Source organism: Acinonyx jubatus, chromosome D1 (genome assembly GCF_027475565.1).
Source record: "Acinonyx jubatus isolate Ajub_Pintada_27869175 chromosome D1, VMU_Ajub_asm_v1.0, whole genome shotgun sequence".
Lineage (NCBI taxonomy): Eukaryota > Metazoa > Chordata > Mammalia > Carnivora > Felidae > Acinonyx > Acinonyx jubatus.
In genome coordinates this window covers 7,848,479-7,861,644 of record NC_069390.1, presented here as the reverse complement: position 1 = coordinate 7,861,644, position 13,166 = coordinate 7,848,479, and the positions used below count along the sequence as shown (strand labels likewise).

At 60.7% G+C, this 13,166-nt stretch overlaps 1 protein-coding gene across 3 annotated transcripts; it reads left to right on the top strand.

Moving 5' to 3' along the window:
• The first annotated feature begins 68 nt into the window (after positions 1-68).
• On the top strand, positions 69-11,141 carry RPS6KA4 (ribosomal protein S6 kinase A4). Of its 3 annotated transcripts, none has more exons than XM_027045210.2 (17): positions 76-220; positions 339-410; positions 1,134-1,352; positions 1,458-1,573; positions 2,107-2,214; positions 2,442-2,522; positions 2,602-2,705; positions 2,798-2,948; positions 5,650-5,814; positions 7,528-7,656; positions 7,840-7,973; positions 8,070-8,163; positions 8,630-8,803; positions 8,885-9,079; positions 9,435-9,594; positions 9,799-9,962; positions 10,232-11,141. In XM_027045210.2, exons 1-17 carry the CDS (start codon positions 166-168, stop codon positions 10,424-10,426), a joined length of 2,316 nt encoding a protein of 771 aa, XP_026901011.1. In that variant the 5' UTR covers positions 76-165; the 3' UTR covers positions 10,427-11,141. The 3 variants fall into 3 exon arrangements, with proteins under 3 accessions (XP_026901012.1, XP_026901011.1, XP_026901013.1); XM_027045212.2 differs by having other exon boundaries at positions 105-220; positions 339-364; XM_027045211.2 differs by lacking the exon at positions 339-410 and having other exon boundaries at positions 69-220.
• The last annotated feature ends 2,025 nt before the right edge of the window (positions 11,142-13,166 follow it).

The window sequence follows — 13,166 nt, the reverse complement described above, 5'->3', positions numbered from 1 at the left end:
CCAGCCGCCTGACTCAGGCAGCGCGGGGCGGGGAGCGGGAGGCGGCGCCGGCGCCCGCCTCGGCCCCGGAGGCGGCACCAGGAAGCGCCCGCCCCGGCCGGAGCCGCCATGTAACCGGCGCCGCCCGGAGCAGAGCCGCGCGCGGGCCCCGGCCACCCGCACGCCATGGGGGACGAGGACGAGGACGAGGGCTGCGCCGTGGAGCTGCGGATCACCGAAGGTGGGGCAGGGGTGGCCGCGGAGGGGCCGGTGGTGCGGGGCCCCGGGGGAGGGCCGCCGGGGCTGCGCCGGGGAGGGGTCATGCACTGGCCGCGCTCATTCGCCTGCTGCGCCCGCAGCCAACCTGACCGGGCACGAGGAGAAGGTGAGCGTCGAGAACTTCGAGCTGCTCAAGGTGCTGGGCACGGGAGGTGAGGACCCCCACGGGGCAGGTGTCCCGGGCCTGGCGCCCTGAGCCTCGCGCGCGCGCACCCGCCCGGGCCTGGGCCCGGGCCAGGCCTCCGGCAGTGCCCCCCACCCTTTCCCGGCACAGCCCGCCTTGCCTGCCCCGCCCCGCCCTGCCAGGGTTTGCATGCCCACTCCCAGGGACGTGCCTGCTCCTGGGGCGCTCCACATCGACACCGCCCCTCCCTGCAAGGTCCTCCCGGGGTTCGCCTGCACCCTCCAGGACTTGCAGCCCTCCCAAGTGATTTGCACACCTCCTCCCCGCCCCAGGCGATGTGGCAGCCCGGTCTCCTGCTTTGCTCGCTCCCAGCTTTGCACGCGCCCCGGCCTGGGTTTGCACATCCCTCCCCTGTCCACTCTGCCTTGCACCCCCTGGCGTCTCTGTCTGATCTACGGGTTTGCACATGTCCTGCCCCCACTTTGCCCCGCAGGCCTCCTGGAGCTGCCTGCCTTCCAGCCTGGTTTGCACCTCTCCCTGGTTTTGTGGAGCACCCTCCTGGGCCGCGTACACCCTTTCCTCAGAAGGCTCTGTCAGCTTTTTGCACGCTGGCCTCTCACTCCGGCTCCTTCCCCCAGTTTGCACACCCTCCTGGGTTGGCGTCACCCCGCCCCCCCCCCCCCCCGCCCCCACCAGTCCGCACCACCCTTCTGCTCACGGTCTACCCTCCGCTCGCTCACTGCTCCCACAGCCTACGGGAAGGTGTTCCTGGTGCGCAAAGCCGTCGGGCACGACGCAGGCAAGCTGTATGCTATGAAGGTGCTGCGCAAGGCGGCGCTGGTGCAGCGCGCCAAGACCCAGGAGCACACGCGCACCGAGCGCTCGGTGCTGGAACTGGTGCGCCAGGCGCCCTTCCTGGTTACGCTGCACTACGCCTTCCAGACGGACGCCAAGCTGCACCTCATCCTGGGTAAGGGCGGGCACCTGCCCGCCTTGGAGGCCACCACCGAGGCGGGTTGGGCCGCGCGATCAGGGTTGCTTCCCGACGTCCATTCCACACCCCCCTTCCCCCCAGACTATGTGAACGGAGGCGAGATGTTCACCCACCTGTACCAGCGCCAGCACTTTAAAGAGGCCGAGGTGCGCGTGTACGGGGGCGAGATCGTGCTGGCCCTAGAGCACCTGCACAAGGTGGGTGAGGGCCTGGCCGCCCGGCTGCTGCCGAACGTGGCACCCCCGTGGCAGCCTTGAATCGCTGTGTCTGGGGCTTCCTGGGGGGACTGGAGCGCCTTTCGCACAGGCCTTCTGGAAGGAAGGCCGTAGCGCTGCCTGGGGAGGGGGTCCCTTCCTCCGGCACCTCCTGAAAGGGGCTTTCCTCTGACGGGGAACCCGGGGCCACCTCCCGGGGCCACGCTTGCAGAACTTCCTCAAATGGGGACCTCAGGCCTTGGCTCCCAAGGCCTTCTTCTCGTAGGCTTTCCTCCTTCTGGGACCTGTTTCCGTGGGGCATCCCTGCACGGTCCCCGTTCCTTGCTTTGGCGTCTTAAGTGGCCTTTCCCATCCCACGGCCCGGTCCCTGGGCTCACTCCTGCACCGGACACCCCTTCTCTAGGGGGTTGCCCTGATCCCCGAGCTGGGTCTTGGTGCTCGGCCCCGGACACGAGCCGTAGAAGCGGCGGGGGGCGTCGGGGAGGAAGCCTCAGTGTCCCTCTTGCTCCCACCAGCTGGGTATCATCTACCGAGACCTGAAGCTGGAGAACGTGCTGCTTGACTCCGAGGGCCACATCGTCCTCACAGACTTTGGGCTCAGCAAGGAGTTCCTGACGGAGGAGGTGAGCACAGGGCCACGTCTCTGCCTACCGCACCCCCACTCGAGCCTTCTCCTTCCTGTCTCCTCCTGCTCCGCACCCGGCTCTGCGTTTCTCGCAGCGCAGAGGCAAACAGATCCAGGTCCTGCCTTCAGGAGGCTCCCTCTGTTCCGACCCTCACAAGTCCAGCGAGTCCTACTCTGAGCCTTGGGGACTGCTGGGTGTCCAAACGGGTCCTCTTGCCCTCCCAGAAAGAACGAACCTTCTCCTTCTGTGGCACCATCGAGTACATGGCCCCCGAAATTATCCGCAGCAAGTCGGGGCACGGCAAGGTGGGTTGGCAGGGGAGCGGGTGGGGAGCAGGGGCGGGGCGAGGCGGGGGTGGCCCTGACCCCGGCTCTGCCCTGGCAGGCTGTGGACTGGTGGAGCCTGGGTATCCTGCTCTTCGAGCTGCTGACGGGGGCCTCGCCCTTCACCCTGGAGGGCGAGAGGAACACGCAGGCGGAGGTGTCCCGGTGAGCGGGGCTGGGCGAGGAGGGTGGCTGAGGGGCCTGGGCAGGGTTGGGGAGGGGGCTCGCTGCCCCTGACGCCCCCCCAATCCTCCCAGACGGATCCTGAAGTGCTCCCCTCCCTTCCCCCCCCGGATCGGGCCCGTGGCACAGGACCTGCTGCAGCGGCTACTTTGCAAAGACCCCAAGAAGCGGCTGGGCGCGGGGCCCCAGGGGGCGCAGGAAGTCAAGAACCACCCCTTCTTCCAGGTGAGGCTCCTGACCCTCCCGCACACCTCCCTGCACACACCCAGACCAGGCTGCTGCCCTGTGTTGGGGGATGGTCTGAGACTAGCTGATTTCACTTGATTTAGAGAAACCTCCGGGGGCCCCTGGGTGGCTCCGTTGGTTGAGCGTCTGACTTGATTTTGGCCTTGGTCATGACCCCAGGGTCGTGGGATGGAGCCCCACGTCGGGCTCTGTGCTGAGCGTGGAGCCTGCTTAAGATCGTCTCTCTCTCTCTCTCTCTTTCTCCCTCTGCCCCTCTCCCCCACTCGCATGCTCTCTCTCTCTCTAAAAAAAAAGAAGAAGAAAAACCTCCAGAAAAAGAAAGTGGGTTTGTCGTCTCCGTCTCTAGTGAAACTTGGAGGATGGGTCGGGTTCCTGGGGGAAGGAGTGTTGGGCTCATTGACGGGCAGGGCTGGCAGGGGCTTGAGCATGGATTCGTCATCAGCCAGGTTCAGAGAAGGGAGGTGACCCGCTCCAGACCACATGGGAAATGGGGTCGCGCTGGGAACAGGTCGCGGGTCTCCTGTTGGCCCGAAGCAGAACTAAGAGTCACTCTTTTGGCTCTTAGCATCCTCCCAGGCATTCTGTTCTTTGCTCCTGTACAATCTGTGTGCCTGTAATTCAGAGGGACAGTCGGTCAGTCGCTGGGGTTTTGTTCACTTGGTAAGAGCACACACAGGTTAGAGTGCAGTGCAGCGTGAATCGTGTTTCCTTGCGAGACCTTGCTGGCTCGGGCGCGGTGCATGGCCGGCATCGTTGCCCAGCAGGACCCTGAAGCGGTGATCACCGGCCGTGTGTTGGCTCTTTGCGTTATGTCATGTAACCTTCAGAACCATTCTGATCATCCCCATCTTCACAGATGAGGAAACCGAGGCTCAGAGAGGTTAAGTAATTTGCCCGAGATCACCCAGCCGGGGGGTGATGGAGCTCAGATCCAAACCCAGGTCTGGGTGATTGGAAGCCCATGCTCTTAACTGCTGTGTTCTGTTTACGGGCGGGGAATCAGATTTGCTACTTGTCTGACATTGCAACAGAAGTACGCATTTATGGGCACTTACCGTGGGCCAGGCACTCAGTTATCCTTGCTGTGAGTGCTATCCTCTTAAATCTTCTCACCAATTACCTGCCTGGAAGGTTCCTTGGAGACGCTTTCTTAGACAGGAATCCAAGTCTCTGTGGTGAAGATGTCCCTTCGCGGGGGAAGTGGCTGACGAGTGTCAGTTTCCTTAAGTGAATTCCTCAAGCCCACCCTGAGTACATGCCCCGGGTGCTGGGAGTGGGTTGACCAGTAATCATACTGGAGAGGCGCTAAGGTCTTCGAGGCCTGGGGCTCAGAGGGGGTGGTGGTCCCCTCAGACCCCCTTCTCTCAAGACAGCCTCTTTGGTGGGGCGCCTGGGTGGCTTGGTCGGTTGGGCGTCTGACTTTGGCTCAGATCATGATCTCACGGTTCATGGGTTCGAGCCCCGTGTCGGGCTATGTGCTGACAGCTCAGAGCCTGGAGCCTGCTTCCGATGCTGTGTCTCCCTCTCTCTCTGCCGGTCCCCCACTCGTGCTCTGTCTCTCAAAAATGAATAAACATTAAAAAAAAAAAAAAAAAAAGAGATTCTTTGATGAGAGCAATGCTGAGATCCTGGTGCCAGCCCCGCGGCCTTCAAGCCCAAATCAGGCCTCTTGGCTGAGAGTGACAAAAAAGTCGACCCCAAAACGGGGATATCCCTGGAGTAGAGTTTGGCTGCTAAGAACGAAGATTGGAGTGAACAATCTAGAGGAGATAGACGTTAATTAATTAATTAATTAATGTATAAAGGTTGGCTTTACCACAGGGCTGCTGTGGTGTTTTGTGAATACAAGCTCCTTTCTTCTTTTTGGAATGCTCCTTCATTCTTAGCCTCCATGCCCAGGGCTGCCTCGTGGGCCAAAATGGCTGCCAGAGCTCTTGCCATCTAGCCCGTTATCTAGGCAGGAATCAAGAGGACAAAGGAGGAGGAGGGCAAAATGGCACGTGCCAACTAGTCACCCTCCCCTTGAGGATCTTTCTCTGGATTCCTACCTCGCAATTACTGCTTACAAGTTATGGGTCACCCCCAAGTGCCCCAAAGTTTTCTGCAATACGTTAGTTGTGCCCATTGCTTCCTGGAGTAAAGTTGGGGCTGAAGACCGGGACGATGGATGGTTGGGCAGGCAACGAGCGGGCTCTGCCACCCTAGCTTAAACATAAAAAGGTATGTTTTAGCTCCCGTAAGTGAAAAGTCCCAAGGAAAAGTGGGCTGACTTCAGGCAAGGCTGCATCCAGGTGCTGGATTTGTGTCATTAAGAATTTCTTTCTTTGTGTCTTGGCTTTTCTGTTCATCATTAGACCCTGAAGGGGTCCCCCGGCAGTTCCAAGCCCACATGCTCCACATTCAAGCCCAGTTGGAGAAAGAGACTTGTTTTGCATGTCAATGCTGTTGAAAGTCCCAGAATTGACTAAGTGTGGTGGAGGGGCGATTCTGTGAGGGAAATCGGGGATTCTGTTATCAGAGGGAGAGAAACACAAGCCGGGGAGGCAGGAAGGACAACTTTCCACCCAAAGGCCAGATAGCCCCTTGTCTCACAGAGGAGCTGCCCAGGGAAGGTGGCCTGGAGGGGACTGGGGTTTTCACTTCCTACCCTTGACCCCCCTGATCTCTTATTCCTTTCCAGGGTCTGGATTGGGCTGCGTTGGCCGCCAGGAAAATCCCAGCCCCATTCCGGCCCCAGATCCGCTCGGAGCTGGATGTGGGCAACTTTGCAGAGGAATTTACGCGGCTGGAGCCTGTGTACTCACCCCCTGGCAGCCCCCCGCCTGGGGATCCTCGAATCTTCCAGGTGAGAGCTCACAGAACCACAGGCGCCACGGAGACAGGACCTCGCTGCCAGCCTTGGCCCTGGCTGACTCATGGCCCTGCATAGGCCCTGTGTTCTGATCAGGACTCAGCGTCTCCCCCAGACCCTCTCCACTGGTGGGGCACCTGGAGCTGTCAGTCCTACTGACGGCCGTGGCGGGACACGTCTTTGAATCTCGTGGTGTATCTTGAAATTTCATGTTAACTTCCCTTCTACTCCACACATCTCTTTACTGTTCTCTAAAAGCATCACTTTAACTATTCAGTTGCTTAAGTGGACAACTAGAAAGAGATTCCATGTTTATACTGTGGCTTTGCATGCTCCTTTGGCAAACCGTATCACATTTGTGGAAGCACAGGCCCCCTCCACTCAAGTTTAGAAGCTGAGGCCTGTTGGACAAGTCCAGACTTCCTTGCTCGGCATTCAAGGCCCCGTATGACGTCATTCTTGCTCAGCGCTCTAGCCTCAGTGCTCAGTGTGGTCCCACTTGGTGCTCCAGCACCTATGACAAACACGCCTCTGTGCCTTTGCACATGCAGTTCCCTCCACCTGGGGTACCTTCCCCACCGTTGCCCACCTGGCAGGCTCCTAGTCATCTTCCAAGCCTCCCACTCCTGTTTCAAGCCGTGCTGCTCCTGTGTGAATTCCTCCCCACTCCCCTAGTCCTGGGCTGCCCTTTCCTTGTGCATTGGTTCTCTGTAGCTGACACCTCCCCTGAGCAGTGTGTCAGGTTGTATCCTAACTGCCTTCCTGAGACTGCTTCCCCTGGTCTGGAAACTGCCAGAAGGCAGGGACTGACTCTGTTTAATTTCTGTGTCCCTTTGCCCAGTGTGGGGGCCTGGCCTGTAGGACACGGTCCGTAAACATGAAGCAAGAATAGGCCAATGTGAACCGTAGGTGGATCAGTCCCCTCTGTGAGCCCTCTCCCAAGTGATGGCTTTGCTAGAACCATCCATCCGTCGTCTCACGGTTCTCATGAGACCGTTCTCTCTGGTGACTCAGCGGTTGCTTTCATTCATCCATTTCACGATTCAAAAATATGTATTGAGTGCCTACAATGTGCCAGGCACTGATCCGGGCACCCGGGGACTGATCAATGAACCAAACAGAAAAGCCTAGAGCCTGCATTCTCGTGCACAGTGGGGCTGTGTGTTTAGCAGAAAACAATACATCATCAAAATGACCCTTAAGAAACCTTTGAATTGCCTCTTTGTATTTCCTCAGTGGCCCCTCCCCTTGCAGGAGGGGGGCGGGGGGGGGGCAATGTTTGGTTTGAGATGAAGGAATAATGACTTTTTTGTATTCAGTGGGTAGGTTTGAATTCTCATAAGCTAAGTGTGTGTGATGCCAAGCCATGCCCCTTTTATGCGCTGGGTCCGTCGTTGTCTGGCTCACTACATTGTGCCAGATGATGGTCTTGGCGCTTAGCACTTGGCGGTCACTGTGATGGGAAGGGCGGAGTTTCAGATTCCTGCGGGATGCGGACCCATGTGATCATAGAACAAGCTGGAATAACATGTCAACACATCCTATGTGCACCAGGGATGCCAAAGGAACGTCCTCCACTACCTACTATGGTCCAGGGTCTTACCTCTGCCTGCCCTGCCCCTCACCCAGGCTGGGTCTTCCTAGGACTCCATTTGTGCCTCCAGCCCCTATACCCACCAGCCTCTGACACAAACCCCACCCCTGCAGGGATACTCCTTCGTGGCGCCCTCCATCCTGTTTGACCATAACAACGCGGTGATGACAGATGTGCTGGAAGCATCTGGCGCTGGAGACCGGCCCGGCCGGGCAGCGGTGGCCAGGAGCGCCATGATGCAGGTGGGTTGGGCCGGGGGGGGGGGGGGGGCGGGATGTTGATTCTGGGGAGTCTGGGCTCAGGGACTCCAGACCTGGCTTCACCAGGTGTGCCCACGGTGAGGTTTGGAGCCTCTCCGAGGTGGCATGTGAACGTGGCCGCAAGGCTCCCGGGTGCGACCTCTGACGCGCCTCCTTCGCCACCAGGACTCGCCCTTCTTCCAGCAGTACGAGCTGGACCTGCGGGAGCCCGCACTGGGCCAAGGCAGCTTCTCCGTGTGTCGCCGCTGCCGCCAGCGCCAGAGCGGCCAGGAGTTCGCGGTCAAGATCCTCAGCCGCAGGTGGGCGGGCCTGGGGTGGGCGGGGCCTGCAAAGACGGGGCGGGGGGGGGCGGGGCCGGAGGTCGGCCGAACTGACCCCGCCTGCCTCGCCCCCAGGCTGGAGGCGAACACGCAGCGAGAAGTGGCGGCCCTGCGGCTTTGCCAGTCGCACCCCAATGTGGTGAAATTGCATGATGTGCATCACGACCAGGTGACGCTTTCTTGGGCTGGGGCGCAACGCAGGGACTCAGGAGACTGCCCTTGGAGGGCGGGAGACGGGGTGGGGGTGGGGGTGGCGGGCGGGGAGGGCAGGAGGAGGGGCCTGAGGACTGGGTGCGGGGGCCTTGAGGGGTACGTCAGGCCAGGGAGGTGGTATCGGAGGGTAGTAGGGCCGGAGGATCGGAGGGTCGGAAGGCGGAGCTGAGGATGGCCAAGGGAGCTGAATCTGAGGCTGACGTGGAGGGGGCTAGGATTTAAGGTGGCAAAGGGGCGGAGGCCCGGGAGGCTGACTTGGGGCCTACGGGTTGTTCTGGGGGGTGATGGTAGTTCCTCGCTCGAATAGGGGCGGGGCCTGAGGCTAGGGGCGGGGCCCGGCCAGTGGACGGGGCCTGGCTGGAGACGGAAGGTTCCCAGCGGGACCGGATGGTGACCTAGGCCCGCCGCTCCCCGCCCCGCAGCTGCACACGTACCTGGTTCTGGAGCTGCTGCGGGGCGGGGAGCTGCTGGAGCACATTCGCAAGAAGAGGCACTTCAGCGAGTCCGAAGCGAGCCAGATCCTGCGCAGCCTCGTGTCGGCCGTGAGCTTCATGCACGAGGAGGCCGGCGTGGTGCACCGCGACCTCAAGCCGGAGGTGGGCGCGGGGCTGGGGGAGCCGGGGAGGGCCGAGGCGCGGAGGGCTAGTCCCTAACAGGCCGCCCCGCCGCCTTCACAGAACATCCTGTACGCCGACGACACGCCCGGAGCCCCGGTGAAGATCATCGACTTTGGGTTCGCGCGGCTGCGTCCGCAGAGCCCCGCGGGGCCCATGCAGACGCCCTGCTTCACGCTGCAGTACGCAGCCCCCGAGCTGTTGGCGCAGCAGGGTTACGATGAGTCCTGCGACCTCTGGAGCCTCGGCGTCATTCTGGTATGAGACGGCGTCCCCAGGAGGGTTCAGGGTGCCCCGAGCCTGGGGTCCGAGGGCTTCTCGAGGCGGGCCAACGGGGACGCCCCCGAGGCGGAGGGCAGGGGTCGTCATGGTGGAGGTGGCAGCGTTTGCTCGGAGGCTGGGTTTAGAGGGCCTCCTCCTACAGAGGCAGGGTTGCTCCGGTGCTGAGGTCAGGGCATCCCAAGTATTAGGGGTTGGAGGTCAGGGTTCATCCTCAGGAGTTACCCTCATGGAGAGGGTGAATGGTTCTGTGGGTGGGTGGGCTGAGTCGGCCTCCTGGCCTGTCTCGGCCCTGCAGCCCGGACCGGTCTCACTTTTGCCTCCACCTCCCCAGTACATGATGCTGTCGGGGCAGGTCCCCTTCCAGGGGGCTTCAGGCCAGGGCGGGCAGAGCCAGGCGGCAGAGATCATGTGCAAGATCCGCGAGGGGCGCTTCTCCCTTGACGGGGAGGCCTGGCAGGGCGTGTCTGAAGAAGCTAAGGAGCTGGTCCGAGGTGCGGAGCCGGTGGGGGTGGGGGCAGGGTCACAGATCATGGCTGGGGAGGCGGCGGCCGTGGGGTCTCGATGGGTTAAGTGTTTGGTCTGGGGAACTGGGCCGGGAGGGGAGTGGGGCTCTTGGGAGGTCTCTGGGGCGCAGTCTCCACGCACGCACACGCACGCACACGCACGGCCCCTCCTCAACACTTCCCTGCCTCCAGGGCTCCTGACGGTGGACCCCGCCAAGCGGTTGAAGCTCGAGGGGCTGCGGGGTAGCACGTGGCTGCAGGACGGCAGCGCGCGCTCCTCGCCCCCACTCCGGACGCCCGACGTGTTGGAATCCTCGGGTCCGGCTGTGCGCTCCGGGCTCAACGCCACCTTCATGGTGAGGGGCGGGGCCTGTGGGCGGTGGGCGGGCGGGGCCTGGAGAGGCGGGGCCTCCCAGCCCGGAGAGGTGGGGCGCACGGAGTACTGACCTCCCTCCCCCGGTGGTCGGCGCCTTGACCTTTGGGAGAGGCTGCGGGCCGGCCACCTGATGGCCGTGATCCGGTGGGATGGGAGGGAGGGGCTGGGTTGGGGGCCGAAACTCGTTTCTAGAAGTCGAGGGGCCCGGTAGGTGGTGGGGGATGGGGGACTCACCCGCCTTTCTGCCAGGCCTTCAACCGGGGCAAACGCGAGGGCTTCTTCCTGAAGAGCGTGGAGAACGCGCCCCTGGCCAAGCGGCGGAAACAGAAGCTGCGGAGCGCCGCCACCTCCCGCCGCGTCTCCCCAGCGCCCGCCGCCCCGGGCAGGGCCCCCGCCGCCAAAGGAGCCCCCAGACGAGCCAACGGCCCCCTGCCCCCCTCCTAGCCCCACCCCCCACCCCGTAACCTCCCTTCCCCCACAGGGGCTGTGACCTGGGAGCCTCCGGTATCGGCTCCGCCCCATCCCCAGGGATTGCCTTTCCCTCTCCTCCCCCCCCCCCCCCCGCCCCACTCCCAGACAGAGCAGAAGTATTTTTATAAGCAGAGAATTTTTTATGTCTTACCAGATAGAGTTCGAGATGCAGGGAGGGAGGGGCCTCTGCCACGACAGCGCCTCATCTGGCTGAAGTCACTTTTCCCCCAGGGGGGCTGTTCCTGCAGGGAAGGGCTCCTCCCGCATTTCTACGCACTGAGTTGCCTGCCTGCCTGCCGCAGGGAGAAACTGGGACCTCTCCCCTGCCCTCCCCTGAGGCCCTGCTCTTGGGAGGGGGCGCCCCTCTCGCTGTCACTTTATGGACTGTCTGTGCAATCATGTCCACCAAAGACCTGTGTTGGGGAGGGGGGTTCAAGGAGAGGTCCTGGGGGACCCCTGAAGCATTTCTGCCTCACTTTGTGTCACCCGCTTCTCCCCTATTGGGGCTAAGTTAGGAGGTAGGCAACCCCTAGAAGGGGAGGCCCCTTCTCACCCCCCCCCCCACCCCCCTTGGCACAGCTGCTCCTGGCTGGGGGCAGGGCCTTGAGCGTCTGGGCTGGGCATCTGGAGTCACTGCCTCAGCCCATCCAGGCTGTGCCTTTGACTTTAAAATAAAAGTCCATCCAGTGCTGTGGGGGAAGTCTGTGTGTGCGTGGAGGGTGTGTGGGTCAGACATTTCCAGCCAGTGGGGCCTGGGGCCCCAGAGAGGAGGGACAGGGCAGACCCTTTGTCCATACCCTCTGCCCTTGACTTTTGAACCCAGCAGCAGGAGGGCCAAGCAATCCTCTTGGCTGCATATTTGGACAGCTCTGCCATGGATCACTTAGGATTCTCTTGGGTATAGTAGTAGAAAACCCAACTTGAACTTAACTTCAGAGTGGGATTTTTTTTAGGCCCTTGTAACCACACAGTGCAGCGGCAGCTTCAGGCAAGGTCTGATCTGGACACAAACTCATGGCCAGGACCCAGTTTCCCAGACTCAATTTTTTTATTCCGATTTCTTGGTGTTGCAGCCTGGAGCATTTTCCTTTTGGCCCCAGGATGGGTGCCGAGTGCTCCAGGGGCAACAGACTGAAATGTGATAAAGAGTGTTTTAGCTTTCCCTGTGGAAATCCCAAGAAGAACTCCGATCGGATCCACTTAGGTCACGTGTCCACCGTGGACCAGTCACTGTGGCCAGGGATACAGGGTGCTGCTTGCCTTAGATCTGGATCTTGGACTCCCCTCTGGAAGCTCATTGGGTGGAGAGCCAGAGAAGGGGTGGGTCCTTAGAGGTCCGATGGACAGAGCTTGGTGCCTGTCAGGGAGTGAGTCCTCGAGACCATCAGTGTGGCACCTCCCTCCAGCAGAGCAGGAGACCCCCCCCCCCCCCCCCCGCTGTGTGATCCCTGCTAGGTGGTTGTGGCCATAGGGCAGTGGTGGCCCCAGCATCTTTGGGTGCCCTAGGTCAGGGCTACTCATCTGCACAGTGCAGAGAGCCCTGCCCCAGGGTTGCCTGGACGTTACCACTCTAGATGCCTCCAGGCCATCTCCCCATATTACCCTGTGGGGTCATCTCATGGTGGACCGTCCCTTCCCATTCTGAGGTTTGCCTCTTACAGGGGGAGGTACCCAGGAGATAGGAACCTGGAGATGCTGAAGTCGGGGCAAAGCCAGGTGGTCCCGGGGGCAGGTGGGGTCCCGTGAGTGTGGATTGAGCGCAGTTGGGCGGCGTGGGGACATCCGACTGTCCCATCCTGTAGGTCTGAGAGGAGGGAAGGGCCCAGGAGAAGGTCCCCAGGACCTGACCCAGTCACATGACTGTTAAGAGCAGCAAAGGAACAGATGTGACATTGTGGTCACTTACAAACAGTTCACTGAGTTTTACGGACGTGTTCAATGTACAGGGACGGTCCTGAACACTCTTCATGGATTATCTTCATTATGTCCTAGATTCCTCACAACTGGTTTATGAGAAAGGCATCACCTTCATTTAAGAGGTGACAAAAGCGAGCCTCAGTGAAGGTCAGCTCAAGGTCACTCAAGTAGATGTGCATTCCGTCCCGGTGGAATGATTCCAGGATTCCTTCAACCCCAGGAGTTCCACTGTGAACGCGGGCTTTAATTTTACCCCAGAGCTGGATGTTTCCGTTGTTGAAAGCTTTTTTTGGAATGTTTATTGTTTATTTTTTGAGAGAGCGTACGAGTGGGGGAGGTGGAGAGAGAAAGGGGACAGAGGATCTGAAGCAGATCCTCTGTGACGTCAGCACAGGGCCTTACGTGGGCTCGAACCCGTGAACCATGAGGATCCTGACCCCAGCAGAAGTTGGGAGCTTGACCCAGCTGGAGCCACCCAGGCGCCTCGAAAACTTTGTTTCCATCACAAATGATGTAGAGACAAACACGTCTGTACACACATCTGTGCATTTAAAAATAGCTTTATTGAGGTATAATTCAGATCGCGTATTATTCACCCATTGACGAGTACAATTCAGTGATTTTTAGCATACCCAGAGTTGTGCAGCCATGACAGGAGTCTGATTTGAGAACACTTTTCACCCATAGGAAACTCTACCCATTGGCAGTCACGCCCCATTTCCCCTCAACCCTCCAGCCCAAGACAGCCCGCTTCTAAGCCCCGTCTCTATAGGTTTGTGACATATTTTGATACACA

Bases quoted from the DNA above. Each gene is read 5' to 3' on its own strand.
- RPS6KA4 (XM_027045210.2), top strand. From the start codon at position 166: ATGGGGGACGAGGACGAGGACGAGGGCTGCGCCGTGGAGCTGCGGATC. The intron at 8,164-8,629 runs GTGACGCTTTCT...CCCGCCCCGCAG, and splicing joins ATGATGTGCATCACGACCAG to CTGCACACGTACCTGGTTCT. The intron at 8,804-8,884 runs GTGGGCGCGGGG...CCGCCTTCACAG, and splicing joins ACCGCGACCTCAAGCCGGAG to AACATCCTGTACGCCGACGA.